The sequence below is a fragment of the Dendrobium catenatum genome, unplaced genomic scaffold (assembly GCF_001605985.2).
Source record: "Dendrobium catenatum unplaced genomic scaffold, ASM160598v2 fragScaff_scaffold_627, whole genome shotgun sequence".
NCBI lineage: Eukaryota > Viridiplantae > Streptophyta > Magnoliopsida > Asparagales > Orchidaceae > Dendrobium > Dendrobium catenatum.
The window spans coordinates 1,128,251-1,145,459 of NW_021319089.1; the positions used below are offsets into that span (position 1 = coordinate 1,128,251).

The 17,209-nt window shown below is 38.1% G+C and overlaps 1 protein-coding gene across 1 annotated transcript; it reads right to left on the reverse strand.

The window, feature by feature from the left end:
- Positions 1 to 13,854: 13,854 nt before the first annotated feature.
- Positions 13,855 to 16,751, reverse strand: LOC110112683. The gene is made up of 4 exons (XM_020844986.1): positions 16,458 to 16,751; positions 16,087 to 16,379; positions 15,368 to 15,670; positions 13,855 to 14,164 (listed from the first exon to the last, which is right to left on the reverse strand). The coding sequence occupies exons 1-4, from the start codon at positions 16,749 to 16,751 to the stop codon at positions 13,855 to 13,857; spliced, it is 1,200 nt and encodes a 399-aa protein (XP_020700645.1).
- Positions 16,752 to 17,209: the final 458 nt, after the last annotated feature.

The window sequence follows — 17,209 nt, forward strand, 5'->3', positions numbered from 1 at the left end:
CTTGATATATGTTTGTGGGTTCTAGCATGGAGATGAAAGCAGAGTGGCTAACCTTTTTTCTAAGTCCATGCCTAGTTCTTAATCCTACAGATGGATCTCCTTTGGATTACTAGACGAATTTCTCCAATCTCTGGGTAATGGATCTTGAGCCTCTACTCTGTTTTAAGTTAGATATATTCTAATCCTTGGGTTTCTTCCAGCACTTCTTCTTCTTCTGACCCAGACTCAACAGATATGTCAGATTCATCAAATACTACATAGGTGGTCTCGTCTACCACTATTATCCTCGTATTGAAAACTCTATAGGCTTTACCTACATATAAATATCCTTAAAAAACTCCATCAAATTTAGGATAAAATTTTCTTAATAGATATTTTTCATTCTTTAGAATAAACACCTTACATCCCAAAACATAAAGGTGAGAGAGATTGGGTGTTCTTCCTTTGAATAATTCATAGCGTATTTTATTCAATTTTGATTTGACATTAACACTATTCAGAACATAACAAGCTCTATTGACTACTTCATCCAAGATATATTTAGGAAGTTCATATTCTGCAAGCATGTCTTTAGTAAGTTCTACCAAGGTTCTATTCTTTCTTTTAGCAACACAATACTATTGAGGGGTTCTTGTTGCTAAAAAATTATGTTCTATTCCTAACTCCGGGGTCGCCCTAGCATTAACACCATTTCTTAAAGGATTCATGTCATTATTGTTCGACAAATTTTACGTTGGCTGTCGACTACCTAACGCAACCCTCCACTTTTCTCATCCAGGACTTGGGACCTGGCAACGGCAGTGTTAAAGGATTCATGTAGCCGATCACTTCATGAATCCATTTGGAGAATGTCCTTATAGAAAAATTCAAAATTATCATTTTCAAATTCCCTACCACGATCACTTCAGATAATTAGAATTTCACAACCTAATTTCTTTTGAATCCATTTGGAGAATGTCCTAAATTCCTCGAATGATTTAATTTTATGTGATAAAAATCTAATATAAGTAAATATTAAGTAATCATTAACAATCACATATCCATATAATTTCCCACCTGAGATAGCAATGTTAGCTAGTCCAATAGTTCCATGTGAAGGATTTCTAAAGGTCTACAGGTATTGGTGTCCTTGATTAAATAAAATGAAGTTCTGATTTACTATCCTACTTGGATGGCATCATGAAGATGATACTTAGAGAATTATAGCTTGGGTATGGTTCTTAGTAGGTCCTTTTGGGTTATTTTTCTGAGAGTTTTCACACTTACATGTCATAGCTAGGATTCATCAGTAATTATTTTCAAAATTAAGGGACTAGCATAAATAATACAATTCAAGTCAAGCATATATACACTATTACCAATTATATATGAACATGCCACTTTATTGGTGGCATCATCTCCAAGTGTAACTTTGACTCCTATCTTGGCCTCTAGCATGAAGAACTGCTTCATTTCTCAAGTTTTTTGCGTTGAGCATCCGCTATCTTAGTACCACATATTCTCACTAGGATTTTTGTGAAAGCATTCCTATAAATTCAATTAATGGTTAGATTTGGGAACCCAAGTGAGTTTGGGTTTAGCTTAAGCTTTTATGAATGACTTGTATGTATGATGTGTTATAATGTGGGTGCTTTAAGCCTCCACACTAAATGTGTCCTACGGTGTATTGTGCATGTATAGGCTATGTGAACTAGCATGGCATAAGATTAACACCTAATACTGGGGAAAGGATTAACTAATCTATGTAGTTTGGTGCCTCTTTCTAGGGGTATAAGATTCATGCAGTTATGAGGGGTTATACCGTTGTATCAATAAGTGATGGTTTATTATTTTGGAGTGTATTGACTTTTACTTTTAAAAATTCATTTACATTTTCAAAGCTTGTTGCTTCCAATTTCAATGTATGGTCAATATGATCTAATTCACTTGAAAATGCTTCTAATTATTTGTATGAATCTTCTAACTCAAGATGCTTTAATTTCAATGATTCATGAGTATTAGTTATATCATCATGCTTCTTATTTAAAGCATCATACTCGTCAAGTAAAGACGTGTGCTCTTTATATTATGAAGAATGTTATACTCTAAGGTTATCATGCTCTTTTTGTAAACTTGAGAATTCAAAATTTAAACCAATATACATTTTCTTAAGTTTTCTATATGCATTGTGAAATATTTCAAAAACTTTAAATCATTAATCACATGAAAGCTCACATATCTCCTCATGATCAGAATGATTAAAATTATTATATGCTAAAAGGCAGAGATTGGTTACCTCCTCGTCCATTTTTTATTATGATGAGTTCGAGTATAGTCTACCCAAAATGCCTTTTACATCCTTTACTTCTCCTTTTTGGATTTAGTCTTCTCCTTACCCTTCTCCTTTATTGGGTGAGCTTTTAGATTTGGGAAATATGTTCTTAAGTGGTCTGGTTTCTTGCATTCAAAGCAAATGGTATCATATGATGCTTTGAAATTTTTGTTTGTTTTATCTTTGTTTCACTACAGATGAAATATTTATTTTCTTTTCAAAAGGCTTTTAAATTGATGTGTCATCAGTGCTATGTCATCATCTTCCTTAGCAACATAGCTGTCACTTTCGAATTCAGTTTCTTTTAGTGTCACCACTTTGTCTTTTCTCTTATCTCTTATATCCTTCAATCTCTGACTCAGACGTTTCTCAAAGGCAATAAGTTAACCTAGCAAGTTATCTATCGAATAACTATTAAGATCTTTTTGTTCACAAATGTAAGTAACCATAGCATCATAATTACTAGGTAGACATCAAATAATTTTGTTCTTTTTTAGAATTCGAAAGCTCTCTACCTGAAGCATGTAGTGTTATCATGATTTGAGTGAACCTAGTACACATGTCTGAGATGGTTTCATTAGGTTTCATGTAAAAAAGTTCATAATCATGTAATAAGAACTTCAACCTAGATTGTTTAACCTCACTAGTCCCTTCGTATGTAATACATAGCTTATTCCAAATGTTCTTTCCTATGGTTTAGGTAGAAAATCTCATGTAATCATCACACTTAAGAGCACAAAAAAATAATTTAAACATCTAGCATTTAGTTGAGCTAAATGCCTATTTTCATTACTCCATTCATTAAACAGTACATCAGTTTTAGTGTCATTAACAAAATGAGATGGTGCAAAATAACCTCCTTACACCAAAAATCACATGAAAAAATAAATAGATTACAAGAAGGTAAACATTGGGATTTTCAAAAAATTAAATGGTATTTTATCAAATAAAGGTGGACAAGTTATAGAATAACACTCTGTAGTATAACTATTAATGATATGTATCATAGATCATTTTTCTCAAGGTTTTCTAAAATACAACTTATGAGAATTGCTCTTACACCAATTGAAAGTTCAATGTAGGATGTTAATCCTTAGTGACCTATCCCTGGGCATACCAAGAGGGGGGTGGTGAATTGGTAGTTTAAAAAAAAATATTAAATCCAAAACTATATTTTTTGAATTTTTAATAACTTAAAAACAAATAATATTATCACCAGATGAGGAAGCAAAATTACAAAACAAAATTTTTTAATTATGGTGATAATGAATAGCTCAAATCAATATATCATAAAATAGATAATTTTTTACCATGCAATTTCTAGAAAATGAAAGTGCCAAAAAGTAAATTGTAGGTAAATAAAATTTAGAAAGAACAAACCATAATTTTATGCAGGTTCGATCATGTAAGACTATGTCCACTCCCTGGAGTCCTCTCTGAGTTTTTCACTAAAACTTTAAGGTCTCTCCTTTTTGCCCCATAACTTGGAGGAGAAGCCCATACAATCTCTTTACCAACCCAATGCAGCAAAAAAACTTGTCATCTTTTTCACCCTCTTGGTGAAGGAAGAGAACCTAACACTCATTTTTTACCCTCCTGGTAAAGAAGGATAACCTTGATGGTCTTTGGGCGAACTATCTTCTTTCCAGAGCCACCTAATAAACCATGCAAGACATTCAGAGGAAACAAGGCAGAAACTTGCTTGGAGCAACCATTTCAAAATCCCTCACACTCCTCCCTCATACAAAAAATTCCTTTCTTCTTCCCGTAGCTCTCCAAGATCTCTTCTCAAGGCTCTCTCTCCAGAAAACCCAACATCCAACGATCTTGATTTCAACATTTCAAGCATCATCAAGTACGATTAGTTAAATGGACTTGGATTAGTTTAATTGACTTGGATTATTGTCCCATATGACGGGTGGCGAATAAATATACGAAGATCTGGTCATATACTAGAGGGATAGTTTATCAAAATCAAAATTATCATTACGAAGGCACATAAATCATTAAAGACATATCACATGCCCTATGATTGAGTAAATTGTTGTATAATGATGCTATATATTTTAATTGCATCTAAAATCTGAATGTTCTCCAGTGATCAACTTTATGAGTTATGGGTTTTAAAGAACATGTGATGGAACACAAAGCTCTTCGTTAGCAAGGTGATTTTAAAATTTCCCTTTAGGTAATCTTCCTCCCCATGTTCACGGGTGGATCCCTGCTCAATTTAGTAAATGTTTATCTAGCGCATGCTTTCCCATCCCAATGGTGTTGTCAGTGGTCGAAGCCTTCGACATTGCAAGCATAAGAGGTTGAAGCCTACGATCCTTTCTCCCTCTCCCGATCTGAGATCCATCTCAGTGCTTTCGCCTAGCCAAAGCACTGTAGTATTAATTTGGCTTTTTACCAGGTTTAATTATTATTTTTAAGGGGATTTACATACATACCACTTTATTTTATGTTATTTATGTATCTCACACTCAAAACATTAATATTACATGCCTACAACCCATAGAACAAATTTGGATGTATGGAATGAAATATTAAAGTTTATAAGTTGGTATGAATGGTACAAATGAATTATAGGAGTGATATATTTGATATTAAAGTTGTATAAGGGCGGTAGATATGTAATATTAATATTTTGGATGTTAGATATGTAAATAGCATGAAATAAAGTGGCATGTACGTATGTAAATTTCCCTTATTTTTAGGCTCCATTATTTTAGATGAAAACACATGTCGCGCAACAATGAAATGGGGTTGTAAGTGTGAAAACGGGTGTAGATTGGTATGGGAGTCTGATTGATTTATTGGTGCTTGTTGGAAACAGAACGAGCTTTTGTGGAAAGAAGAGAAAGGTGCAACACTTGGCAAGAAAAAGTAGCTAGGATGAGAGATATTTGAAAAAAAATTATAATTACTTTCTATAATTATTAAATAAACTAAATAATTATATCTAAATATTACAATTACTATTTATATAATTAGATTCCAATTTATAAAGTAATTTATGATATCTTAAAAAAAATATCTCTTAACGTGATGAAAGTAATCTAATGAGTGAGAAAATCAAAGTTAAAATATTTTTGGATTGAAGCATTTCTTTGTGTAGAAGCGTTAAGATTATATTTTATTAATTCAAAGCATTTTTATTCGTGATTTCCTTTCTAATCTCTTTTTTTTATTCGTGAATACAAGTAAATTTAATTTTTTATTTAGAGCATATTATATGTTGGGAGTGCAAATGTGGTATTGTGAGGATTGTGGTGGTGGATGGTGGTAGAGAGGTTGCTAGTATCGATGCGTGGATTTGGTAGTAATGGTGGTTGCATAAGTGATTGTAGCAATGTGGTCGAAGTAAGAGTGCAGCAATCCGTATAAGTGAAGGTTCCAATGTGATGGCCAAGGAAGGTCAATGTGCAGTGTAAGATTTTGAGTTTCAGTGCATGATAAATTTTTGAATTTCTAAATCACTAAAATATTTTTAGAGTGCATAAAAAATGAACAAATTATTAGTTTTAAATTTCTCAAATAATATTTGCATTTGTTTTTAAGCCAAACAAATATTTAAATTTTTTAAATCTCTCCATTTAAAATGTAGTACACACAACCCCCTTTAACCAATCAGTCCATAAGTAAGTTTTATTAATAGAAAATTATAAAAATAATTATTTTTATATAAGGTACTTAAATATTGATATAGGTTTTCTTTAATGTTTTTAAATATTGATTCGATAATAAAGGGATTGCACATCAATGCCAGAAGAAACCACAAATACCTTCTGATCTACATGATAGTTTTGATAATCAGAATACATGTGCTCATCCTACTTAATATTCAAATTTTGGACCATATTATGTTGTTATCATGTTTTTTTCTGAATTTTAGTTTATGCATATTTTAAATTTTTAGTATTTAATTTTTTATTTAATGAGTTTTCCCATCCTCAAAAATAAGGCTGGATTTGCCCGTGCCCATGTTTATGAGGCCTGCCCATGTTTATGAGGCCTCCTTAGGTGAATGCTAATAAGAATCCTTCTTACATACCATGTCAATTAACTCCACTAACTAATTGAACTATAATGAATTACAACTTGTAATGAAAAAACCATAAAATTTTATCTCATTTTTCATAATCTTCCTTCCATGAATTGGTATATAGCCTTTTTCTCAAAATCAAAATATTGATATTATTAGTTAAGTATTTAGAGCTTGATGATAAATCTTGGTCAAAAGTTTTTTTATCATAATTAAGAGTGATAATTAACCATAAGGGGGTACGTTTATGAGAAATCTCTAATGAAAATATAAAATTCTATTAAAATGATGATGAAATTTTGACTAGCATCTTATTAGATATCCAGTCTATTTTTTAAAAACTTAACCTAAAAAGGTACATATATTATTAAAGTAGCTCAATGTCTCATATATAGAAGGTTCAAAGTAGATATAATATCCAAAATATCAATATACACTATAATTTAAGCTTGGAAATAAGAGCTAAAATTAAATAATAACCAGATCCATTGGTCGATTATAATATAAGGAAAAATATATGTGATTATTAACAAAATATGTTAAAAATTTCTAAAATACTACTTAAAATATGAATTTTGTCATGTAATGATCTATTAATCAGCTCTTTCATTTTAAAGATTTGGTTGGAGGCCAAGCAAGATGAAAAGACTAGGTTGAATGTTTGGATGAGGCCCCATTATTTTAAGGACTTGAGTAATTTTCGGATTTATGAAAATATTAAAAAATAATTTCAATGAATTTAATAGCAAATTGTCATTATTCCGGTCATAAGTGTTATGGAATCATAGCTTAAAAACTATTGCCTCCATGGTTTTCAATATTCATGTTATAAGGGTTTTGGAATAGCACATCGTCATATTCCTAAATGCTGAGGTTAGAAGCTTGCATGGTTGTCAAGAATTAATTTTAATTATGGCTTCGCTTGGGGCATCTATTTAATTATTTTTGTTGTAGGCTAGAATATACGCGGCGATATAGTTTTAATCTTAGCGTTATACGGATATCCAGCTCACACACAGAGAACACAAGATTTTTACATGGAAAACACTTGAAAGGGAAAAAAACCACGGGGCCTAACCCAGTTGAAAAGATTTCACTATAACTTGAGTTGGTTACAATGGGCTGACTCGCCTTTGAGGGCGATCAGATTATAAGTAACAATTGTACAATAGAAGTTTGGGTGCCGGGTAATGGTCTGGTAGGACTTCGGGCCTTAGATGATGATCTGGCAGAACTCTAGACTTTTGGTGAAGGCCTAGTAGAGCGTAGTGAAAGTTTGTTAGGGATGTTAAGCCCTATAGAACTGGCCCAAGGCTAACCAAGAGGGGGTGAATTGGTATTTTAAAAATTCTTTAGGCAAAGCACGAGTACAAACCAAATCACCACAAAAAATATGCAGAAGAAATAAATGCGGAAGTAGTAAAAATAAGAACACAAGGGTTTATAGTGGTTCGGTCAACTCGACCAACATCTAATCCCCGGAGGCGCCCTCCGAGTATTGCACTACAATCGTGACTCTCCTTTAGCCCCCACAACTAGGCGGACAAGCCTTTACAAACACCTCTTTTTGCCACTCCCGGCAAGGCAGAGAACCTTCCTCCTTTTGCTTCCTCCTGAAGCAAGCAGAGAACCTCGATCACTCGCTGGAACTTGCCTCTCCCAACCCTTCCAAGGACAAGAGACTCTAGGGAAAAAGAAGTGGAACAATGCTTGGAGCAACCCTTGTGAATCCCCTCACAAGCTCCCCCTCACAAGATCCTCTCTCTCTCTCCCTCTCTCTCTCTCCTTTAGATTTTCTTAGGTCAAGATAGCAGCCAAGGATGTTCAAAAACATTGAACAAGAGCTCTTAAATAGAAGAGCTTCAAAGGAGCTCATTAATTGCAAGTTGCCGACTATATTATCTAGGATGATATTGACATCGTCCTGGCCGATCAGTATAAATCCCATGAGATTGGCCAGGACATCGCCTTGAATGGAAACTAGACAATTTAAAATTGGCTTGATCATCCCAGATAATATCACGATCGTCCATGCCGATTAGTTCAAATCAGAGGAAAATCATACAGAGCATCGCCCTGAATTTGTGCTGGCCGATATTAACTGTCCAGAAGTAACTAAGGGTTTTTGAATAGATCATCCTGGCCGATCCTGAGATCATCTAGGATGATGTGATCGTATCAATCATCCATAATTACTTCCTTGATTTGTCTGATTAATTAAAACATAATTGTGAATATCGTCCAGGCCGATCAAAGATCATCCTGGCCAATTTCCAAAAATACAGAATACCATAATTGTTTATGGCGGTAATTTCTTTCTGTTTTGATCCTATCATCCAGGCCAATTTGCTAATGACGGCTGCCTTAATTAAAAACCCCTTACTAGAATTTCTATTTTAAGCCAGATCGTCCAAGATGATGTAAATATCGTCCTGGCCGATTTGAGTAAAAACAGAAATTCTAAGTCTCTCAAGTGTGTGTGTAGGGTTACTTTGCATTAGTCACACCAAAGATTACAATTGACTCAAGAGGGAAAAAATAAAATTACAGACTGAATCAACCCTAATCTACCTCATCTTGAGCTGATTCTAATTTTTGTCTGATTTTTGGGTCCTAAAAAGTCAATAGAGAAAAAGGTAAGATTTGTTTGCTAACATCAAAATCATAATCTAAAAATAGATTTGTAACACGTAGGACGTTCGACAAAGACGAGGGCCTCAGATGGTGGTCCGACGAAGCATAGGATGTTAAGTGCTGGTCCGGTTGAGCACAGGGCATCAGGTGATGGTCTGATGGAGCAATGGCGTTAGGCAGTGGTCCGATGGAGCACAGGGCGTCAGGTGGTGGTCCGGCGGGATGACAGCATTAGGCGGTGGTTTGGTGGAGCACAGGGCGTCGTGTGATGGTCTGATGGAGCAACGGCGTTAGATAGTGGTCCAATGGAGCATAGGGTGTCAGGTGGTGGTTCGGTGGGACGACGGCATTAGACGGTGGTACGGAGGAGCACAGGGCATCAGGTGGTGGTCCAGCGAAGCAACGACGTTAGGTGGTGGTCCGGTGGAGCACAAGGTGTCAGATGGTGGTCCGGAGGAGTAACGGTGTTAGGCGGTGGTCCGGTGGAGCACAGGGCGTCAAGTGGTGGTCTGGCGGATGTCCGGCATTGGTGGAGTAATGGTGGTTCGTCGGAACTCCGGCGGTGGTCCAGCAAAACTCCGGCAGTGGTCGAGGAGGCTAGGAAGTAAGAGCGATCTTCGATCTCTCTCTTTTTTCCTTAGGCTCAGGGGTGTTCTTTCAAGAGGAGAGTGAGCTCTATTTATAGATTTTGGGAATGGCATGGCCTGTAATTAGGTGGAGGATCAAGGGTTAATTGGGAGTGGTTGGATGGACGTCCGATCTTGAATCCCTTGATCATGAACCGTTTGATGGATGTTTGAATGTCATAGTGATGTCGGAATACAGTGATCTTGTGCTCGTTGGATTCGTCTTGTCAAGCCGCTCGATTAGACTATAAGTTTGTTATGTTTGGAAGCTGTTTGGTAATCCAAATCATGGTTTGAACTTTCTAACAACACTTCGGGTCCTTGGTTTGGATGCATTTGGGCTTGGATTGGGTCAAATTTGGTGTCGTAGGGTTCGTATTTCCAAGAAGCTCAGTTCTACTATAAGTTTACTGAAATCATAGTTCAGATGCACCTGATTTTAATTTCGGGAGTTTCCAACTTTATTTTTCCTTAAGATTTGTGCTTAATCATGATAATTTTTGGTTGATGTATCAGTTGCCCCCTTATTTTCAGACATCGAAATTCCATGAGTCCAAAAATATGCATTGCTACTGGTGGGAATTTTTTTGTGTGATGTAAAACTTGAATGTAGTCTGATTGTGGACATAGAGGTCCCAAATCACTTTAAAAATGTCAAAATTGAGTCCGGAATATCGAAAAATAAGTCCGAGGACCCCAAAAATGTCTGATTTGACCTTTTTTCAGACTTAACTTTGAGCCAAAATACATTATATAATTTATAATATAAATAACAAAATAGGTATATTTATATCAACTCTTCCTTAGTGGATGAGTGGTAAACCTTTTGTTATCCATTCCCAAGGTCTTGGGTTCAAATCCAGGGGAATGCATGGATTTTTTGTGCTGATGACGTGGTAGTGGCATGCAGGACGGATCGATGCCATGGTACCCATAACCTGTTGGGTCATGGCTGATGTGGCCATGACACAGATCATGGTTGAGGTGGCACCCATGACCTATTGGGTCATGGCTGACGTGGCCAAGACATGCAAGAACTTGGGTGACATGTCCATGACACGCAGATTGTGGCCGACATGTCATAAATAATCTATTGGGGCATGGATGATGTGGCAGTGCCATGCAGGATGGATCAATGATGTGGCAATGCCACACATGATAGATCGATGACATGGCACGCATATACAGGGTGGGTTGATGATGTGGTGCTTATGTGGCGCTAATGTAGCTGATGACATGGCACCCATTTTTTTACCCTTCCAACTCCTCTCTTCCAATAAATAGGCCCCCCCTTGGACCTAATTCTTTGCACCTTCTCCTTCTCCTCTTTTCTCTCATTAGAGGCCTTCTCAGCCCCTTGAACAATTGGTATCCATTGTCCAACAGCAGGGCCCCTCTTTGCGAGAAAGAGTCTTCTTCCTCTCTTCTTTCATTAGAGGCCTTCTCTGCCCCTTGGACAATTGGTATACATTGTCTAACAGCAGGGACCTCTTTGCGAGAAAGAATCTTCTTCCTGTCCCTTCTGTGCTCTTGCCATACGGGAGGCTTTCCCTTGCCCTTGGTCAATTGGTATTCATTGTCCAACAGCAGGGTCCCTCCCTATACTGGAGTAATGTCGGACGACCACTTTCCTTCGAGAGATTCTACGGTCAGGAGAAATCCTATCGTCCCGCCGGACGCCGAGCGGAGGCCTGGTAAAGGAGTGAGGGCAGATGATCTGTCATCCACCATCACCAGTGATTCTCTGACTATTATTCATAAGAAGTTTCACTTCCCAAATGACGTGGTGGCGGTGGTCCTTAAGAGGTCTGATCGGGCTGGCGCTCCTCCTCCTGGGTACTTAACCATCCGTGAGACCCATTTTCGATCAGGGTTGCGTTTTCCTCTTCCTGCTGAGCTGATCAAGATTATGATGCATTATGGGATGTCTCTATCCTAATTTACGTACAGAGCCATGTCGGTTATGATCGGGTTTATAGCACTTTTTAAAGATTGAGGGGCCGTTCTGACACCTGAGCGTCTTTCCCGGATGGGCCGATTTGCCAGTGACGCACAAGGGCATGTTACTTTCAGATCCAAATGGTTGAGCATACATACCAGAGATCCTGCAAAGAGTTGGGCCAGTGCATTTTTCTTCATGAAAAATGATTGGGGTCTGACACAGAAGTAGGGGAAGTTGAGGGACCTGCCTGTCCCTTTGCATGTTGGAGAGGAAGATATAAAGAAGATTCTCAAGGTCCCTGACATTAAGCATCTTCTATATGAGGTTCGTTATATGAATAGATACATTGAAGAAGAGTTCCTGTTCAGGGTCGGGATGTCAGTCCACGCCAGGAGATCAAATGAAAGGATGCTAAAACTGAATTCCAAGATCCCCGAAGTTCTTGCCGCAGTTCCAAAGGCGGAAACTAAGAGATAGGCGAGAGGTGAAGATCCCCAGGCTTTGATGAAGAAGAAAAAGTTGGAGGGGGTTGCGACGAGCAAGACTGCACCTGTCTCTTCTCCTACTAATATTCATATTCTTGAGGATGTTTTGAGTCATCAGTGCATTGAGTGTCGCAAAGCTAGCGACTTGGTACGCAACCTTCCCCTGATACTTTTTCTTCCATTTTCTTTTAGGATGATTTCTAATTTATTTTTCTTTCTTATCTCAGTTGTCGCGACGTACAGAGCTTGAGGTCGAACTTACTGATGTTTTGAACCATAGGAATGACAAATTTATGAAGGTCAAGTACCTTCACAAGTATGATTTGATGGTCAAAGAGGTGAAGGTGTTGGAGGAAGAATTATGCGGGTGCAGAACTGAGTTGGCAAATATGGTACACTCCGCTTCTCTCCAAAATCATCAAACAGATCGGCTTTAGATCGACCTAATGGAGGCACAGTCGACGATCACCCAGCTCTCGAAAGATCAGAAATCCTATGCAGAGAAGGTAGCAGTGCTTGAAGCTGAGAATAAGAGGTCTCAGACTCTTATTGCTGAGAAGGAGGTCGTTCTGACCAGCCTTGAATCTTCGAGAATTATCAAAAATTTAAAGAAGTCTATATCCTTCAAGATTTTCATCCAGGATCATGTTCAAGATGGCCCGTGATCACATTTATGAAGTAGAGGTAAAGGTTTTAGAGAAGTAGTGCATTGAAGAAGGATTCATTTGAGGCTTCTTGAAGGGGTTCGTTTGGTGCAGCGGAAGGCCGGAGTTGAGGTTGAGGGGCTGACACCTAGCTAGACCTCAAATGACTTTCCCTCATACTCTAATGGCGATGAGATAGAGAGCGAGTTACATAAGGCCTTTGCCTTGGAGGCTGATGATGAGATAGTGGAGATAGAGTAGATCTTTGTCAAATGTGCTACTTTATCTTTCTTTATGAATTTTTTATTTTCATTTGTATTAGGTGTTTGTGTTGATGTGTGATGTCTACTTTGATTTAGTAGTGGATTTTTGATGTATTTATTAGTGAAAATTATTTCAGTTTTTTTATTTCAACTTGAGTGAAAATTTTCTTTATGCTCTTTTAAGGTACTCGACCTATCTGAGGCTTTTAAGAAATGTGCTCCAACTTGTGTGGATGATTTTAGAAGAATCCTTTAAAGATATAAGACCTATCTGAGGTTGTATGTCAGAGCACTACTCGATGACATTAACATGTGTGGAAGAGGTCGAGAGAATCAACCAAAGATGTAGGATCTATCCGAGGTTGTATGTCAGAGCACTGCTCGATGACGTTAACCTGTGTAGAAGAGGTCGAGAGAATCCACCAAGGATATAAGACCTATCCAAGGTTGTATGTCAGAGCACTGCTCGATGACTTTAACCTATGTGGAAGAGGTCGAGAGAATCCACCAAGGATGTAAGACCTATCTGAGGTTATTTGCCAGAATTTTGCAACGGCGTTAACCTGTGTAGAAGAGGTCGAGTTGGATCCCCTTGGGACCGATTACCTTGCGATTGAGATGCAATAAATATTGTGTACTTATCGAATCAAAGGATTTTGGGATTGAAGCTTACAGCTTACATGAATCTATCAACATGATTTTATTTAAAGAAGACAATAATTCATCTCAATAAAGGAATATAGTTTTCCTATATCAAACAAAGACATACTTCCCTAAGATAACTTAGGGCTAAAGAAGTTACAAACACCATAAACAAACAAGAGTCAATTGACGTCCACTACTGAAGATAGAAAACACACAATACTGAAGACATAATATTTAAAACAAGTAGCACTATTGGGCTCTAGTGATAGTACTTACAGAGATTGTCAACATTCCAAATTTGAGAAAATATATTTCCTTTAGCATCATTCACTTTGAAAGTACCAAGCTTCACCATAGCTGATACCAAGTATGGACCCTCCAAGAGGGGGGAGAGTTTATTGTGTTGAGGGCCTTTTCCTGCTGCCTTGATGCTGCGTAGAACAAGATCTCCAATCGATATACGCCATGATTTCATTCTTCGATTATAGTGCCGGGCAACTCTCTGGTCGTAAGCAACAACCTTAAGCATCGTCTCATCTCTTACTTTTGGAAGGAGGTCTAGATTGTGCCTGAGATTTTTGTCGTTGGCGTTGAAGTCAAAAGTTTACACTATAAGACTTGGGACCCCAATGTCGACGGGGATGATAGCCTCTGTGCCAAAGCAGAGGTTATATAGCATTTCTCCTGTTGGAGTCCTTGTCGTAGTACGATATGCCCAAATGACATTTGGAAGCTCGTTAGCCCATTGCCCCCCAACCTTATCCAGCCGTGTCTTCAATCCCTTCAGAATAGTCCAATTAGTGATCTCTGTTTATCTGTTACCCTAAGGATGGGCCACAGCCATGTATACTAGTTGAATGTAGAGATCTTTACAAAATGTGGTGATGACCCTTTCGGTGAACTGTGTTTTGTTATCGGCGATAACATTCGCTGGAATGCCAAAACGACATATTATGTTCTTCCATAGGAACTGTTTTGGATTTGCTTCAGTGATCTTTGCAAGAGGTTCTACTTCTACCCACTTAGTGAAATAGTCCACAGCCAAGATGATGAACTTCCTCTGTCCCGTGGCTATAGGAAAGGGTCCTACTATGTCAATCCCCCATTGGGTGAAAGGCCAGGGACTCTACAATGTTGAGATCTCTATAGCAGGTAGATGGGTGAGGTTGGCATGCAACTGACAACTGGAACATTTTCGCACGAGCTCTAGCGCATCCTACTTCATCGTTGGCTAGTAAAATCCCTATCTTAGGACTTTTTGGGCTAACGCACTTCCACCCAGGAGTTCGTCACAAATGCCTGAAAGTACTTTTCGGAGTGCATAATTTGACTTTGAAGGAGGAAGGCACTTGAGATAGGGTCCCGAGAAAGCTCATTTTTATAATTCTCCTTTAACAATAGTAAAGTTAGCTGCCTGCCTTCGAAGTCGTGCTGCTACCGTCGGGTCTTCAGAAAGAACACCTTCTTATGAGAAAGCTAAAATGGGATCGATCCAGGATGTCTCCCTTGACTCGTTTATCGATTGTATCGTCCATGGGCCTAGAATACTTGGGAAGTGAATTTCTTCGATATACTTCCTTTTGAAAGTATCACCAGTTCTGGAGGTACCTAGTTTGGAGAGGGCGTCTGCTCGTGCATTTTCCTCCCGTAGAATATGGATGATCTCATATTTGTTTATACTGGCTAAGAGCATTTTTACTACATCGCAATCTAAGGCCAATTAAGGGTTGTGGATGTCAAACTCTCCCTCCACCTATGAGGATATTAATTACGAGTCAATGTAGATCACCAAATTTTGCACTTCACAGTCGATTGCCAGTCTCAATATGGCAACAAGAGATTCGTATTTTGCTACATTGTTCTTTGCAGGAAACTTGAATTGGAGTCCATATTCAAGAATAACTTGCCGTAGAAAGATTAGCAGAACTCCTGCCCCGACGCCAGAAACTCTAGAGTCTCCATCAACATATAACTTCCAGCCCGAAGGAGAGCGAGAAACACTCCGTTGATCGTCAGATATTGAGATGGTGCATTCTACCACAAAATATGTAAGTGCTTGAGATTTGATATCAGATCTAAGAAGATAGTGAGTGTCGAATTCTCCAGTTTTACAAACCACTTGATGAGTCTATCAGAGGCTTCTGGCTTTTACAGAATGCTTCTTAGCGGAAAATTCGTGTAGACTCCGATTGTATATGCTTGAAAATAAGGGCATAGTTTTTTGGCTGAGTATACTAACGCCAAAGCTGTCTTATCTGTTGGAGGATAACGTTCTTCTGTTTCGGATAAGATCTTATTGACATAATAGATAGGACGTTGTATAGTGTTCTCCTCTCAGACAAAGACTAAACATATTACCTAGGTGGAAATAGCAAAGTACAGATATAATCTTTCTCCCGGAACTAGTTTTGAGAGTAGAAGAGGTGTGGCTAAATAGGTTCAGAGCTGTTCGAAGGCCTCCTAGCATTCATCAGTCCATTGAAATCCTGACCTAGGAGCACCTCTAAGGATTTTGAAGAATGGTAGATATCTATCTCCTGAGCGAGCTAAGAAGCGAGAGAGTGCTGCAATCCTTCCATTTAATCTCTGGACATCTTTGATGTTTCTAGGAGGCACCATATCCCTTAGAGCCTGGATCTTCTCAGGATTGGCCTCAATCCCTCGGTGGATAACCTTAAAACCCAAAAAATTTCCTGAGGCTACTCCAAATTCATATTTGGAGGGGTTGAGGTGCATGTTGTAAGATCGAAGGAGACAGAAATATTGCTCCAAATCAGAAATATGCTGAGATTTTTCAAGACTTTTTACCAGCATATCGTCTACATAGACCTACATTGTATGCCCTATAAGGTCTTTGAACACCTTATTCATGAGGCGCTGATATGTGGCTCCTACATTCTTCAATCCAAAAGGTATAACCTGGTAGCAGTACAGTCCTCTGTCTGTTTGAAAATCATTTGCCTCCTCATCTACAGGATTTATTCTTATTTGATTGTAGCCTGAGTAGGCATCTATGAAGCTAAGAATTTGATGTCCGGACGTGGCATCGATAAGTTGATCAATACGGGGGAGCGGAAAGAAGTCTTTCGGACATGCCTTATTGAGGTCTATGTAATCAATACACATCCTCCAAGCTCCATTAGTCTTCTTTACCATCACCACATTCACCAATCATGTGGGATAGTGTACTTCTCTTATAAATCCAGCCTCTAAGAGCTTGTCGACTTCTTTCTCTATGGCTTGTTGGCATTCTGGTGCAAAATTTCACTTTTTCTGAACAACTGGATTGTACGTTAGGTTTGCATTGAGGGAGTGTACAATCACTTCAGGACTGATTTCGGGCTTGTCTACTGGACTCCAGGAAAAGATATCTTGATTTCTTCGTAAAAACTCTACGTATTCTATTTTTTCTTTCTCTAAGATTAATGATCCGATCTGTATTGTCCTTGAAGGATGTTCATCGGATAGGGAGATACAAGCAAGACCTTCGATAGGGGAGGCCTTCTGAGGAATGTGCTCGCTTCGTAGATCAAAGTCTTCCATGCTTAAGGTAATTGATGGGCATGATTGAACCTGTAGAACATAGCAGGATTGTGCCTCTTGTTGATCTCCTC